This window comes from Serinus canaria, chromosome Z, assembly GCF_022539315.1.
Source record: "Serinus canaria isolate serCan28SL12 chromosome Z, serCan2020, whole genome shotgun sequence".
NCBI lineage: Eukaryota > Metazoa > Chordata > Aves > Passeriformes > Fringillidae > Serinus > Serinus canaria.
This window is the reverse complement of record NC_066343.1, coordinates 59,688,558-59,704,406: the sequence shown is the minus strand read 5'-3', so window position 1 is coordinate 59,704,406 and position 15,849 is coordinate 59,688,558. Positions and strand designations below refer to the sequence as shown.

At 36.9% G+C, this 15,849-nt stretch overlaps 1 protein-coding gene across 1 annotated transcript in view; it reads left to right on the top strand.

Annotated features, from left to right (window-relative positions):
• ITGA1 (integrin subunit alpha 1) overlaps window positions 1-15,849 on the top strand; it is a 72,272-nt gene that overhangs the window by 23,620 nt on the left and 32,803 nt on the right. Inside the window, exons 2-7 of the mRNA XM_030237179.2 lie at window positions 5,438-5,558; window positions 7,697-7,809; window positions 8,706-8,794; window positions 8,884-8,998; window positions 9,650-9,777; window positions 15,578-15,726. Of these exons, the coding sequence (XP_030093039.2) occupies window positions 5,438-5,558; window positions 7,697-7,809; window positions 8,706-8,794; window positions 8,884-8,998; window positions 9,650-9,777; window positions 15,578-15,726 (715 nt within the window). The remainder of the gene's footprint in view (window positions 1-5,437; window positions 5,559-7,696; window positions 7,810-8,705; window positions 8,795-8,883; window positions 8,999-9,649; window positions 9,778-15,577; window positions 15,727-15,849) is intronic.

Sequence of the window (15,849 nt, the reverse complement as noted above, 5' to 3'; positions counted from 1 at the left end):
ACTTTCACATGTTTGAGCCATTATTTTAAAAACAGCACTTATGTAGTTCTGCTTTGCAAGTAGAAGCACATTTAATCTTCCTTGCTTCCAGCCAGATGCAGCCCAGCCCTGACCCAAGTGCACAGTGTTGTGTTGGTGCAGCTAAAGGATCCAGCTTTGGGGAGGTTTTATTTTGTGAGGCTCAGGGCTGCGTGTACTGGAGGACACAGTTTGTTCTCTGCAGCTGGCTCGACTGCAGCTAGCTGAGAGCTGCAGCTCAGGCTTGCAGGTGCCAACACACAGTGGTATCAATTCCCTCAAGTGAAAGAGTTTTCAAATTGCAGAGCGTGATACTCTTTGCCACCATTTTGAAAATAAGCTTTTGTGGGAGGCCACAACAGTGCTTCCCTCAATGAGTCACATTTACCAGCACCCCACATGCATCTTTTTTTGCTGATTCATTTCATAGGCTTTCTAAGATGATGAGGCAGGCAGTCTTTGCAACATCAATGTAAAATACTTTTAAAGGCAGTCAGTTACTGTCTTACACTTAGGACATCTTTTCTAATAACACCTCAGTACATTGTGATCACATGCGCAGTTCCCTGTTACTGTATGGCACACCTGTTCTGTTGGCAAGTTTTTAAAATATATTTACAATACCATTGATTGCAGTACATGCTGTACACCGTAAGGCAATTTTTCTTTTCATTTATTTTCCAAGATACTCAAAGATATGGGAACTCCATAAAACATTTTAAACTTATTTTAGTCTTCAGCTTAAATTTCTGCATTCTCTCTTATATTCCAAGATGGGGACAGTCTTATTCTTTTAAACTTTTTTTAAATTTCCCAATGTTTTCCAATTGTGCATACTTATAAAAAACATTTCTACTTGTTTTGGTGTGCTCCTTGGTGCACCTAGAGCTGCTTTGTTTCAGTCTCCTGCAAAATGCAGATGAATTGATAAAAACAAGTGCTATAGCAGTAAGTGTGAAGTGAAGCAAAAAATAACTTTTTAACCACATGCTGGCAGGGAGAAATAGTGCACAGCCAATGTGTTAACCTTGTCCAATGCTGTGTTAATTCATCCTTTCCTGTTTTTGAAAGAAAACATTTGTATTTCTTGGGATAATCTCTATTTATAGAGGATGCAGTTGTTATTTGCTACAGACCATACACAGTTAAAATACCCTAACTCAATTTATTCTCTTCTTTTGTCTAAATTGGTCTTCATGTTGCATTTATTGTGGGTGATTTGTGGTGATCTATTTTTCATCAGTAAAGAACCAGGTATTAGGCTTTGTTCTCCAGTTTGGCTTGTGTTTATATCAATCTTTTTAGGAAAATAAGGGAGCCAATTCTGTGTTTGTGAGGTTAGAGTGGCCAGACAGGCAATATGCTCGTTAACAAGTCCCAGAAAAATCTGGTTTTGCATGGTTTGGAGGCAGAGTAACTATCCAGACAGCCCAAAGGTTTAGTTAAAAGAAGTCATTAAATAAAACAGAAAAGAATTTATTAGTGGCTACTGGACAAGTATGAGCTACTACTCCAGGTTTGTAATAGAAATAATATTTGTGTTGTCGTCTTGGTGACTGAGTGTTAACTTTTCATGTATAGGTACAAGCTGTGCTAAGCAAAGAATGGCACACGTATCAGCTCATGTTCCACTCAGTGGGAATCAGTAGTGAGAGGGACATTGTCCCAGGTTTTCTGCAGTGCCTTGTTTCTTGTAGAACATGAAGATGAAACTGGAACTTCAGTCTTAACCTTTGAGAAACCTATATACTTTGCATTTCTGAACTGTGTCAGTTGATTTTGGTCTGTTTACAGTAATTCTGTTAACTCTACATGAAATAGTTGAAAATCTTAATTTACCTATATTATTTGGGATTAAGTCAAATACTATATACCTTATGATTTTTTTTCTCCTCAATTCCCACAATTCTGAAGAGAATCCTCTCCAACTCCCCTTTAGTTTTCCTTTTTCCAGTGCTTTTGCCAATACTCTTCTTAAGTCATACACAAGTTAGCTAGAAATAGTAGAGAATGCATGCCATCTTAGACAGAAACTGGAAGTTTGAAAGAGTTCAAGGTAGATATTAATAATATAATTTTCACAGTCACAATCAGTAATATTTTTATATGTTCTGAATCATTAGCTCCTGTGAACAGTGTTTTCTCTAGGAAAAAATGAAGTAAAGCATGAAAGCCAGTTTGCCATAAATCACTAGATTATTGTTAGCTAGATGTGTAATGTAGGTCACAATAAACTCCACTTCTCCATTTACCAAGTGCAGATTTGAACATCTCTTTGGCTTGTAAGATTTCTTTTACAGGAAAATGCAGCAAGCTACCTTTAAATAATTAAATATACCATTAATTATTTGTAAGTTAATGTTACACTGCTTATCATGACCCTTACTTTCATGCAAAAACATTATGCTCGTAATGTTTCAAAGCACATAGAGCACAGAGAAGGCCATGCAGTACATTTGCATATTAAAATATGCTAAACAGTTTTTGTGTGCAGTCAAACTTCAAAGTGTCTGACTTCTGGCTAAGATAGAAGGGAAAGATGAAAGAGTGAGGGCATAGCCATACTGGATCCAAACAAGATCATGTTTTGTCCAGTACCATGTCTGCAGGAGTACGTGTAAGCTGATAGCTACAGACAAAAAGTAACCACGCAGTCATGTGTTATGTTCCTCTTCCAGTTTCCTCTTCTTCTCCAGCTAAAGGGATTTCCTGAACCAGATGTGCATTCTGTGTGGGTTGTAAACTGGGGTGGTTTTGTCTTCCATTGAGTTACTCAGATCCTCATTACATTTAGCCTCAAAGGCTAAACTAGGCTGCCAACAAGGTCTACAGGTTTGTTCTACAGGTTTGTTCTGCTGTTTGGAGTCACCACCTCAGTTTTATTTATGACCAGTCTGGCCCATCTAGCTTCTTTTGGTTCATCTAGCTTTATTTTTTAAAAGAAAACATTATTATTGTTGATTCTAATTTGACCTTACTCATAAGCATGAGGATTTGGGTGGTTGGTAGTAAATACCTGGCATTTTTTACTCGTCTGCTTACTAGCATTTCGTATTTTCAGCTGTTATGAGGATTAGAAACACATGCACTAAAATTAAGAGTTTTGTGAATGTTACATAACCAATTCAGGAAACTTCAAGACCAAGTCCTGTAATGACTACAGAGTAAAAATCCATAGCTGTCAATACTACATCACTGTGATGAAACTCCTCATCTATCAGCAGATGATAAAATGATGGTGGAGGAAATCATGATGAAGTGAACAGAGTACAGGGTGCCCACCTAACTTTTGGCTGCTTCAGGAGAAATCAAATTCCAAAGGGCTGGAATTAGTGGCCTTTGGTATTTCATATCATGGTATGTATTGAACATCACCATAAGGTGAGAAAGGGAAGAGCCTGCCTCTAGAAGGATGTTCTGTCCTTAAAGTGAACAAACCTCTGGAGATCATTAAGAGAGAAGTTGAAATGGGTATATTTTGCTTCTACATTTCTTCTTGAACTAAATAATGAATGTAGTCACTTTAGCAGGTGACTCATTAGTACTGTTTCATTGTCTAGGAGGTAGATTGTGAGTGTAAATGACAAGTTGCAATCCCTTATATGGTTTGAAAAGCAATAGTAGCAATTGGTTCTACTCTTTTAGTAGTAAATTTCTGTTTTTATTGAAACTTAACAGAAGAAGACTTGTACTAGTCATTACTTTATTGAATTCCTGAAAATTGGGTTTGTTCATTTTAATTACACTTGAATGACTAAGAATAGGGGAGGAAAATGCCTATTGCACATAAACAGGCATAGCAGAGATTCTTTAAGCATAAATTTTTAAAGGAGACAAAATTATTTTCCAAGTAATTATTTCCCATCACGCTGTCAATGATTAATATTTTCTTATCATTTGCAGTGAATATTTTCTGAAGAACTAATCTCTGTTTTGGTTTTTTTATTTTCACTGTGTTATGTTTCCTGACTCTGACTGGAGGAAGAAAAACTAAAATAACACAAATTAAACTTTTCCTTTTTTTGCTGTCCAGTAAAACTGGAAATACTTACTAAATGACAAATGGTCTTCTGTGATAATTTTACTGCATTAAGCAGGAAATAAGATGCTGAGAGAGACAGATTAGCATTGACCACTTGGGAGCTTAATTATAGTAACAAGCTTTCCATGAGAATTTTGTCAACTCAATGGTGAATAACACAGATGTGGTTTAGCAATGGAAATTATATAGATGTTTTGACTTGCAGCAAGTATTAGGTATTTGGGTATTTTTACATAACTGTTAAGTGTCAGCAAATGCTCATTAAATGCTTCTTTGAAATTAAATGAAATTTGTGTATATTTGTGGTTTTAAGCAGTCTTAATGTTCTCCAAATTCACCTAATTTTTGACTCTTGTGAATTAAATATACAGCGCTTCAGCAGCAGAGTCAGTGGTTACTTCTGAAACTCATTTACAGGACAAAGATAGAAGAGAGCACTATAAGAAAGAGTAAATACAGAAAAGATAAATAGCCTTATTTTTATATGCAAATAGTAGGTTTTGCTTCTTAATGGGCCTTGCAGTTATAGTTATCACTTCAAGCTGGATTTTTACCCTTTATCTCAAATGTTTCTGAAACTTGCTATACAGTCAAACTTTTGCAGTATTTTTCTTGGTGATGATCACTGAACCTTAGGGTATGGGACACCAGTCAGAAGAAGCATTCACTCTTTTGATTGATTTCTTCATGGTCCATAATCGCCATTGTATAGCAACTTTTTCTAAATGCACAATTATCAGAGTTCTGCAAATAGATACTATAGAGAGCATAGAAAATTAATTCTATTCTTTTCCAAATATAAATGGTTTACAGGAATTAAGAGAAAACCATATACTTCTTTTTCTCTAATATAGATTAAAATTAAGTACATCTGAAAGCTTTTCCTCATTTTTTTCCTATGTGTTTTTTCTTCAAAAATTTTCTGTTAAAAATTAGTAATTTCTCAATTTAAATAACTTTTAGAAGTAATTACTTGAATGAGGGAATATTTTGTATTAAATTTTTTCTTTAGAAATTAATGGAGCTAATATAATAACTAAACTAAATAAATAACTAAAAAGTTATTTATTCTTAAAGGCGATAATGTTTTACATCCTGTCATTGGAACTGATTTTAAAATGATTGATGGGAGTTTGAAAAATATGTTTGGAGTACAGAAGTCCAGTTGCTAACAACACTGAATTTAGTTATGTGTCTATGTATGAGGAAGTATGTTTTAAGTCTCTTACAATCTGAGATACGTGAGCCCCAAGTGCCACTTTCAACATGTCTTGTACCTTTCATTAAGTTATAATTGAATGTTGGTTTCCTAGAAGTATTTGGGTTTATTTGTACTGCTACGTACTAATTTGTTTAAATATTTATATTTTTTTAAAGCTTTCTTTCACCTTGTTTGCACTTCAAATGTTGATGTGAAGAATGCACTGACCTTCAGTGGGCCTCTAGAAGATATGTTCGGGTACACAGTCCAACAGTATGAAAATGAGGAAGGGAAATGGTAAGCTCTTTTTCTTTTTCTTTTTTTTTAAGCTGAACACTCCAAATTATCAGGTGTTCAGTGACTCAGGTGCTGTACTTTTATTTTCAAGTTAGGGTCAGATTCTGTCAAGCATATTTCTTTAACTTATGCACAGCCCTTAGGAAATCTGGAAAGATTGTGAGAGAAAAAGATCCACATGTATGCCTCCAATTATCTCCTCAAAGACATAAATGACTTCACAAAAGCGGTAGATTCCCTGATTGATGGAACTGAGAAAGTACTGTGTTTTGCCTGAGCTCTGTTTTTTTCCATTCACCAAATGAAATCTTTACCTTTTCCTTCTGTTAATGTATTTACAATGAAATTATTTCTGCATTAAGTTTTTTTTATTTTTTTCTAAAGTTCTCTGTCAAGGATTGTCTAAACTGAATTTTTTAACTCTCTCGGTTGGAGGATTTACCTGTCAAAATTTTTATTAACACAGTACTCCCTCTGCCTTTCCTTTTGGAGGGCTAAGTATGTCTTGCAACTGGTAATATATTTGCACAGGGGACCTGGAGCCTTAATCTTAACCTCTCTTTTCCTTCCTGTTGTTCTAAGTAGAGGCTGTATTTTGGCATGCTCACTCATCTCATTGCTTCTTGCTCATTTGATAAACACCTGCCTATGCTTTTTCCTTGTTAAACCCCAGAGACTGATGACTGGGCTGGAGGGCTGAAATAACAATTGCATGGTGAAAGGTTTGGGGAAGAGATTTCTTTTATTCTTTGCGTCTGGCTCTGGTTTTCCCAGAGCTTTTGGACAATTCTTGCTAAATGCTGGGACTCCTGCAGGCACACAGGAATGACAGGCAGCATGAGGCTGTGTGACAGATGGGCCAGACTGTTCTGTGGTGAGCAATCACCACTGCAAGTGCTGGGTCTGCCAGACTCTGAGAATCTGACCACCACTGCAACACAGTGCTCAGAGAAATAAAACAACAGAGCCTGCTTCTGAATGTGCTAGTTATTGACCGCTGCAATTGTAGGATGTTTAAATACACATTTGTATGAGGGTCATGAGAGAAGAGGAATAATGACCTTCTGTGAGCTAATTTAGACCTTGAGGAAATGGAATCCATTCGAGGAGCTGGGATTTTGCAAAGTAAGCTGTATTGTTGAAAGCAGTCCTGAAACCTTTCAAAAGCAAACAATAATATGAGCTGGAAATGGTGGATCTACCAGTAGCCAGACAGTGATATAAAGTAGTGTGCCAGATCTGGACTCTGAAATTGAACTTCAGAGCTCCTGTAAGTTGGCATGGTTTTAGCATGTCAGTATTTAAAGCAGAATATGTGTAAGCTAAAAATAAGCAATAAATAAATGTGATAGTTAAAAAGTAACAAAACAGCCTTGAGAGTATTTTTCTACTGCAACTTGTAGGGCACCGATAGAGCTTTCCAGCAACAAATGGTCTCTGAACCTGACTGCAGCTTTTTCTCAATAACTTGGGGATTCCCACATGCAAAAAGACAAAATAAGCCTTTAGACCATGTGACACTCTTCATGGGGCTCTTTCTTTCTGAGAAAGGAGCAGCACACAGGCATGAACTTGATGACCATTGATCATCTCCCAGGGGGTGTCAGGCACACTCAGCTTCTCTGCATTTTACAATTTTCAAATTTCTTTTAATAACCCTTTTTTTAATTAATGATGGAGAAGAACATCTCTCTTACAGTGCTGCTTCACATTATTTAAGACTAAATTCTTCCTCTGATTTCTTGTGAGCCTCTCCTTTGGCATGTGGTCTCTGAGTATGGAAAATAGGTTTTCATCTGAGATCTTGTAAAGATCTAGGACATATTAAATAAAGCATATCTTTCCTTCTGTATTACTTCTAAGAATTGTTGTCTACCCACGTATTTTGCTTTTGTTTTCCTCTGGAATTTTTTTAAGTGTTATTATATTCCGTAATTTGCTATATAGACACATTTCCTTTTCATGTCCTTATTATTTCTGTGGCATCTGGACTGGTATAATAGATACTTTTTTTTTTTCTCCATCTTGTAGTGCTAGTGTAGAGCTTCCTGCAGCTGTCCTCTCTCTGTAAGTTTTATTTGTTCACTTTTGTGCCTTGTTAGAAATAAGACATTTCAGGTAACTTATTTAATTTGCAGGGTACTTATTGGTTCACCACTAGTTGGCCAACCTGAGAAAAGAACAGGCGATGTCTACAAATGCCCTGTAGGAAGGGCCAGCCCATCACCCTGCATGAAACTGAACTTACCAGGTATGAAAGGAAATAAAGCTGTGTCACAGCTTTCCTAGTCAAAATTTGCTTTGGGCTAAATGTGAAGGAAGTTGTGTTTGTAGCATTAGGAAAAAATCTATTTTAAGACTTCTCTCTAGCCTGTGGAAAACATGCTCATACTTTCAGAATGGGTATGTGGTTGTGTTATCAAAACTTTATTATGACTGACATTAATTGACTGTGGTTGGCAGGCCTGGCCATTGAGCTAGGAAGGTCTTGGATCATAATTTCATGGATTACCCTTTCCAAAGTTCTCTGAAACCAAGAGGCCTCATAATGCCATCAGTAAGCTTTTGATGAAAATGTAACTAGGCTGATGCATCTTTATATGCCAAAGGTAAATATTAATAATTTTCTTGGTCAAGTCAAGAGATACCCAATGTAGACTGGAAGGAAATTCTTGTTTAATATGAACTTCACTAAAGCTACCTGTTGGAATATTTTTTATCTCCTTGTGTTCCTTGAAAACCTAAATGTCAGTAATGCAACATAATAGTAACAAATAGAAAAGCTATTAAGTCAGTCATAGCAATACAAGGTAAAAAATGAATTTTTTTTCCTACTTAACAAAACTCTATGTGTAGTAGTATCTTGTTTTCATTGCGCTGTTATTTTTACTTTTTTTCCTTTTCTTGCGGTTCAGGAAAACTATTTGAGACAGCAACTCAGACAAATTTTCTGGGATAAAAGCCAGGCTCAGAAATTTTTCTTGATTGTTGCAGTTGAAGAAGGAGGGGGAAGGGTGCTAAAATATTTGATGAAACCAGTGTCAGTCTGGGTTTTATTTTAGAAGCTGGAAGCTCCATACTAGGGGATATATAATTTAACATTTTGTTTTATGTTCCCAAATACCTAACATTTTAATCTATTTATAGCTTCTACTTCAGTTCCTAATGTCGTGGAAGTAAAAGAAAACATGACTCTTGGAACAACCTTAGTGACTAACCCAAAAGGAGGGTTTCTGGTAAGAAAGGACTTTTTGCTAATTTTGAAAGTCTGGTTTTTTCTCGGATATCATAACAAAAACATTTCACCCTTTTTCATTTTTTAAAGGCATGTGGACCACTTTATGCTTATAAATGTGGACGTTTGCATTACACAACTGGAGTTTGTTCTAATGTCAGCTCCACTTTTGAAACCGTTGAGGCCATTGCTCCGTCTGTGCAAGGTATGCATGCTGCAGTAATTTTCCCGTGTGTCCAAAAATAAAGAGTGCCAAACAAGACAAATGTATACACATAGGCATACTGAAAAAAATGAACTGCTTAACTTAGCTACCAGCATTACCAAGTTAAGTAAATGTTTTCATTGTCTGTATATAACCTAAATTCTTCCCACTTTTGGAATTTATCTCAGTATAAACAATCATTACAGTGCTATGTAACATCCAAACACAATTGCTAAAAATAGTTGCTTATGTTTTTAACTTATGGCCAAAAGACTCCTTTTAAATAATGACGGCATACTGAGACCTAATTAAAACCCAGTTTAGTAACATACATAAAAATCTTTAAGACCTGGTCCTCTGAAAAAATTGTAGAAGAATAGATTGACATTGACTAAAGTAGGGGTCACTTGTAAATGCCCCAGTTATGTGATCTTCCATTCTTGAATTTCTGCTTACAAGAACACTTCTAGATAAAGGGAACGCAAGCTATGTGAAGTACAACGCAAAAGTTGAAAAATGATACTTGTCATCAAGCATGTCAGTTCAGCCACACTGCAGAATGATATACATTTGTTACTAATGACAGAAGTAGCTGGACATGTGAGATAAGTCTAATCCTTGTCAATTCTTATGTGGTAATTTGTATTGCAGAGTGTAAAACCCAGTTGGACATTGTCATAGTCCTTGATGGGTCCAACAGCATTTATCCATGGGAGAGTGTCACAGACTTTCTGAACAGCCTCCTGAGAAACATGGATATAGGTCCTCAGCAAACACAGGTAACATGGTAGATATTTTATGGTCTTTTTAAGTTTGAGAAGAAAAAACAATTTACAGGAATTGGTATATTAGTGTCATCTACGGACCTCTTCAATTCCAAGAACTTAGAGCAGCAGGATACTAAAGCAAAATAGCTAAAACCACAACGAAGTCAGTACACAGCCATCAAGCAGCAATCCCTCCCCCCACTGCTCAGGCAGTCTGGAGAAACCAGCTTTCTAACTTAGAGACAAAAGTTAACTGCATTAAGTGAGGCTGCTTGAACACTGTCCTTTCCCACTTCCTTCCTCTCCGCAGCCCCTTCTTGTCTTCCTTTGTACTTCATTGCACAAAGGTCATTTCTGCTCTTCTGAGGCACACATGCCTGGTTTGGACAGCTTTTGATTGTAAGCTTTTTGGAGCAGCATTCTTAGTACTGTGGAACATTGGGCCTGCAGCTTTTAAACCTTGAGATCCTAATTAATGAGTGGCTGTTTAGCTGCATGTTATTAATGGCAGAAGCTGCATTTATATAATAAGTGGAGAGGGCCAAATTCCCAGCTGCTATAAATCAACGTGGTTCCATCAGAATTAATGGAGCTGTGACCAATTACCCCCTGAGGATCTGGCATATGTCCCACACACTGCTTAACAGATTATGTAAATATCAGTTCTAAAAGAACTCTGGGAAGGGGAAAACAGTTGAGTCTGGGATACATATTAACACAAAAAGCTTTATTGACAGCAACAGAAGAAACTGTTTCTTCCGTTCCTTTCTCTGTTTTCTGCCTCCCAAAATCAAGGGTTTTGCAGGACCTCCTGTAATAAATTATATTCCACAGGCAGTTTTGCAACTTTGGGTTAGTTCCTAACATTCAGCTCCTGCCTTCACAAGGGAGGCTGTGAGAAGATGTAAAGGATATCTCTATCTTCAGGGAATTATGCATAATTTTCCATGTTAATTGAGGTTTTCAAGTTACCACCCAGGTCCTCTATGGTCTATACTGAGCACTGGCTGATAAAATAACTTGTAAATGGTTAACATCACAATCATATCCTGTTATTTTAAACACACTCTTCTTCAGATATTGTGAGGAAGAAGGAAAAACACTTTGTCAAATCCAGCAGAAAGGAAAAAAATCTTTTTGTTCCCTTAAACAGATGATTACTCAAACATGTATCACTTTGAAATACTTAAATCTGAACTTCCCAGTGTCGGGCATTGGCTGCATGGAAATAATCACTGTCTTCTGCCCAAAGGTCTTCATGGAAGTGGTACACAGGGCAATCAACTCCACTGCACCCTCACTCCTCTTCCTTACCCAGCAACTCCTAAATTTTTACAGTGCCACACCTCTGTTATGTTCAGCTTTGGAATACAATAGGTCCTTCTCTGGCCTGCACTCCAGCAGCCTCCCATCTCCACCTACAAAATCCCTTGTGCCCAGAGTTTGGCATAGCTACCCCTCTTCTCACACGTACACATATTCACTTTTGGACGTCAGCTTTGGCATCTGGCTGCTACAGGGCAGAAACATTTGAGAGGAAGATAAGAATGGGATAAGGAGGAGAGAGGCTCAAAAACTGGAAATGACAAAAGTTTAGTGGAATTTTCTCAGTCGCTCTAACCTTACTCCTTCCCCAGAATTCATCTCATCTCTCTCCTCTCCTCTGAGCCTCCTACTTGGGGACTTTGCTGCATCTGAAGTTAGTAATGAGTTTATACTCTGTCCCCCACCCACTCTGTCTGCTTTCTCAGAAAAAATGTTTAAATGACTATACAATAGGGACCAGGAGAAACAACAGAGCAGGCTTATTTATCCTCTCTCCTCTGGGAGCCCAAGAAGAGAAGCAGTGGAAGAATAATATATTTTTTGTCTGATTAAATTGTTTTTTTAAATTTAATTTTTTATTACTGTGAATGTAGAAATCAGTGGACTTTCACTGACTTAGGATTGTTTTGCACAGGAAAGGAATGAGGTGATTAGAGAATACCTCCTTAGCAGATTGGGTGTGACTTGTTCAAAACTGTGTTTTGATTAGAGGCTTTTGAGATTTTTTTTTCCCCACTTACCTCCTTCATGAACAATGGTCATTAGACTTGTAGCAAGTTGAGAGAAATTGTGCAGTGTCCCATGTTTGACAGATTTAAAAATGAAAGCCTGAAGTTTCAGATGCAGAAAATCAAAGTTTATGGTATTTTTTTCCCTTCCCTTTCTTTTTCTCTTCTCCAGATAATCTACAACACTATACTGATGATTAAACTGCATATCTTGAGTTTTGGTATAAAAAAATTAAATGGAAAGTGATGATAAAAAAGTGGAAAAAGAAGGAGGAATTATGTAGAAATAGTAAAAGTTGGAACAAAATCAAAATATTTCTCTTGGCCTTTTTTTTTTGCCTCATTTTTAACTGTTTTGGAGATAATTATCTTTTTACTATAGAAGGGTAGGTTTCTAACTATTTACATATGAGTAGCTTTCTGTGTATTTCTCTCAAAAAGAAAGCAGAATACTTGCATAAGTTCAATTCTAGCTTTAAAGCTATGCTGGAAAGGCCTTCAGAAATCTTTAGACCATTTCTATTTTTACATTATTGTATGGCATAGGCAGTTGTAGATGTTTGGCCTGTACCTTACTGTGTCTCCAAAGGGACTGTATCAGTACACTTATAAGTCATGCCATGTCATATCTTATGATTAGCTTTGTCTTCAGAAGAACAGAAGTGTATTTAAGAGATATTACAAAGATTAAGGATGAAGAAAGGTCTTACAAGGGTTTACAAGTAACTTGTGTCTTGAAGTAAACAAAATGGGGGAGAATTAATTTATTTTTGTTGTTCAGATGCCTTTAAAAAGATCTTCTTATGAAAAAAGATATTTTTCATTAATGCTTCCCAAGGCATCTCTGCTTTTCTTTTACCTTAAGTACCAGTACATCCAAAAATATTCCTGATTTCTCTCCACATCCCAATGTTGAAAACTCTAACATATGATTTCATGTACCAAATGGTTTTCCTTTCATTTCGTTATTTTACTTGTTGTTTTTTGCCAAATTGATTAGCTTAATAATTTATTAGGAAAGCCAAAATGTGCTTTCCAAATAAGGGTCTGTATTCATTTATGGGAAAACAATAAATCATAGCCCTGAGAACTGCTTTGTTTCTAAGTAGAACAGTCCATCACTTGTACAACACTTTTCACAGGAACTGGGGACAATTAAAGAATTATTCCCTTGTGTAATGTAAAAGCCATGGAATGCTAGGGAAGGGAACATAAACTTAAGAATTACAGGAATGTTCAATAGATTATGGTCAGGATTGCTGGGAAAAATAATAGGTTCTCTGGGGTAGAGCAGAATTATGTCCTTCTGTGTAGCAGTATTGCATTTTCCAGATATAAATTAAACAAGTAAATCAAAACATACAATGCCTGTAAGCATCATTCCTAGGGGCTTGCTGAAGTCCCATAAAGACACATATGCATCATGTAGATGTGTCACTTTCAGTTTTTCATAAGATGAAAAGGCTACATAAGTTCAAACCTTCAGTGCTGTCTAATAGATAATAACTCTAATTTTGCAAGGTGATCATCCTGTGATCCTGTAAGAGACTGTAAAATGAAGCCTAGTAGCATTTCCTCAGAGGTTTTTTGTTACCATTTATTGAGGAATGGTTCGTCTTTGATACCAAGGAATATGAGGAAGATGATGATCAGTGTTTTCAAAGCTAGTGCTAAGGAAGGGTCACACATGACAGTTGTATCCCATAAGATAACCACATGCCCCCCTTCCTTCCTGATTTACAAGCTAAGCTGCACAGTGTAGTTTTCAGACTCAGATGTTCTTCCCATTCACTTCCTGAGAAGGAAATGCTCAAAATGTGTACTTGCTGTGATCATGGACATTTCCTTTCAAACAGGAAATGATACAACTCAATGTCAGTCTGTAATCTTTTTTTAGGAAAATGACAACACCAACATGGGTCTCTCGAATCATGAAAGACTGGCAGATGCTTTTCCCACAGGCAGCAGTCAGTAGGTTATTTCATTACTGGTACCTCGAAAGCTGCAGAGGAGCCATGAAGCCACACCAAACAGCTTCCCAGCATACTGTAGTCTCTGGCTACAATTGGTGCATGACACTGGAATTTTTAAGCCATTGCTCTTCCTGCAGAAAATTAAGCATGATGCAAATCTCTTGTTCATCACCAGTTCACAGCTGTCTGTCTTTTTAAAAGAATAACAATATCCTATTCAGATAATGTGGTGTGTCACTTTAGATGTACACCACAAAATAGCTGCGTTGGAGGGAACGGGTTAAAAATTTCATCCTCAGGTTGTAGTTTATTCAGTGCCACATGAGTGTTCTGAGTGATGAGACAGAGTGTGCCCTGGCTGGTTCTGTAAACACTGAACAGGGTTAATAGCCCTCTGCTCACAGGAACATTGCAGGCTCTGCATTCTCTCTACTGCAGATGGAAGAGGGCATAGCTCCAAGAGACAAATATCTGAAAGGCAGCAACTTGTGATAAGTTTGAGCCTACATTAGTTCTTACAGATTTGACTGTGTTTTCAGTGGAAAAAAAAAAAATCAGTGGAATAGATTTTGCTATCACATGCCAATATAATTATAGTCCCGTAATCATTTGTAAATAGCATTTCATAATGATCATGTTATTGATGTTTACTGTGAAATATTTATCCAATTCTAACCCTTCTGCTGCAAGCAAACAAATGCTTTGCAGAATCTGAGAGGTTATGAAAATACCTTAAAAAAACCCCTGTAAAGCAATTGTAAAATACATACTAAGCCACTTCTAAAGTAATATGATGGCAGAAACATCCCAGAGGTCTTATTGATCTTCAATAACTTAATGCTAGAGTGCTTTTAATAATAGATGAGTGAGATATAAATGCTACGCAATACTGCATTATCCTAAATAACACCTATAAATTGCCATGTGTAACGTAAAATTGAAATATGCTAATGGAACATTGTGTGACTTTTTCCCAGTAAAAGCTGTCAGGAACCTGCCAAAATATTAAAACTGACAGAGATGAATGGGAGAAATTAATTAATATTTAAGAGTATTGCTCATCTTTTTATCCCACTCTTGGTTTTGCAGCAGGTTTCCTCAAGCATTTTGTGGTTACTGCACAATCCCATGTGTTAATCTTCCTGACAAAGACTTGTTCTGCTGAGGTCATCTACAGGCTTTACGTTACTATCCCCTATCACAAAGCCCGTGTTTTACCCTCTGGTGCTTGTCAGGTGATAATTCGACTTACCTCCTGCAAGTCATATCACATGCAAGTCATGGATGTCCCTGGTCTCTTCATCAAGATAAGAATAATTGGGTCTTCCTGTTTTAGGCTAAATTTAGAGTAAATAAACTATTGGATATAGAAATATTATATTTCAGTGGAATGAAGAGAGTTGTGAGTGAGAAATGACTTTGTATGCCATAAGGAAAATAGTTTTGAGGAGTTGTGACTGATGGCTAGGGCATTGGTCTTCTTGGCCTAGAGGAAATCTGAGCTCCCATCCAGATTGCCTCAAGCCAGGAAAAACAAAGACTTGAGACAGCTTTTGGCTTTATTCCAGTTTTTAATAGAAGCAATTTAGAAACTTAAAAATGTTTCAGGAGACTGTCATCTAGCTAGTCTTGCTCAAACTCATATAGGTGTTTCATCCTGAGTAAAACACAAAGAGTTCAGTTCTTCTCCTGGCTGTAAGTACAAACAGGCATTTACCCTACTGCAAGAGGCAGGGTTATTTTCTTTAGGGGAAGTAAATTTTAATCATGAACTCTGTGTTTCAGGTTGGAATTGTTCAGTATGGACAGACTGTAGTCCATGAATTTTACCTCAATACATACTCCACAACAGAAGATGTGATGGCTGCAGCCTCAAGAATACGCCAGCGGGGCGGCACACAAACCATGACAGCCTTGGGAATAGACACGGCCAGGTATGCACACGAGATGCTGTCCTGCATGTGGGAGAAACAAACAGGGCAGGGTGGTGATTCTGATTTTATGTGTTATAAACATGGGGTGGCTAATGTACAACGTCATTTTAGCTAAGCAAGCGT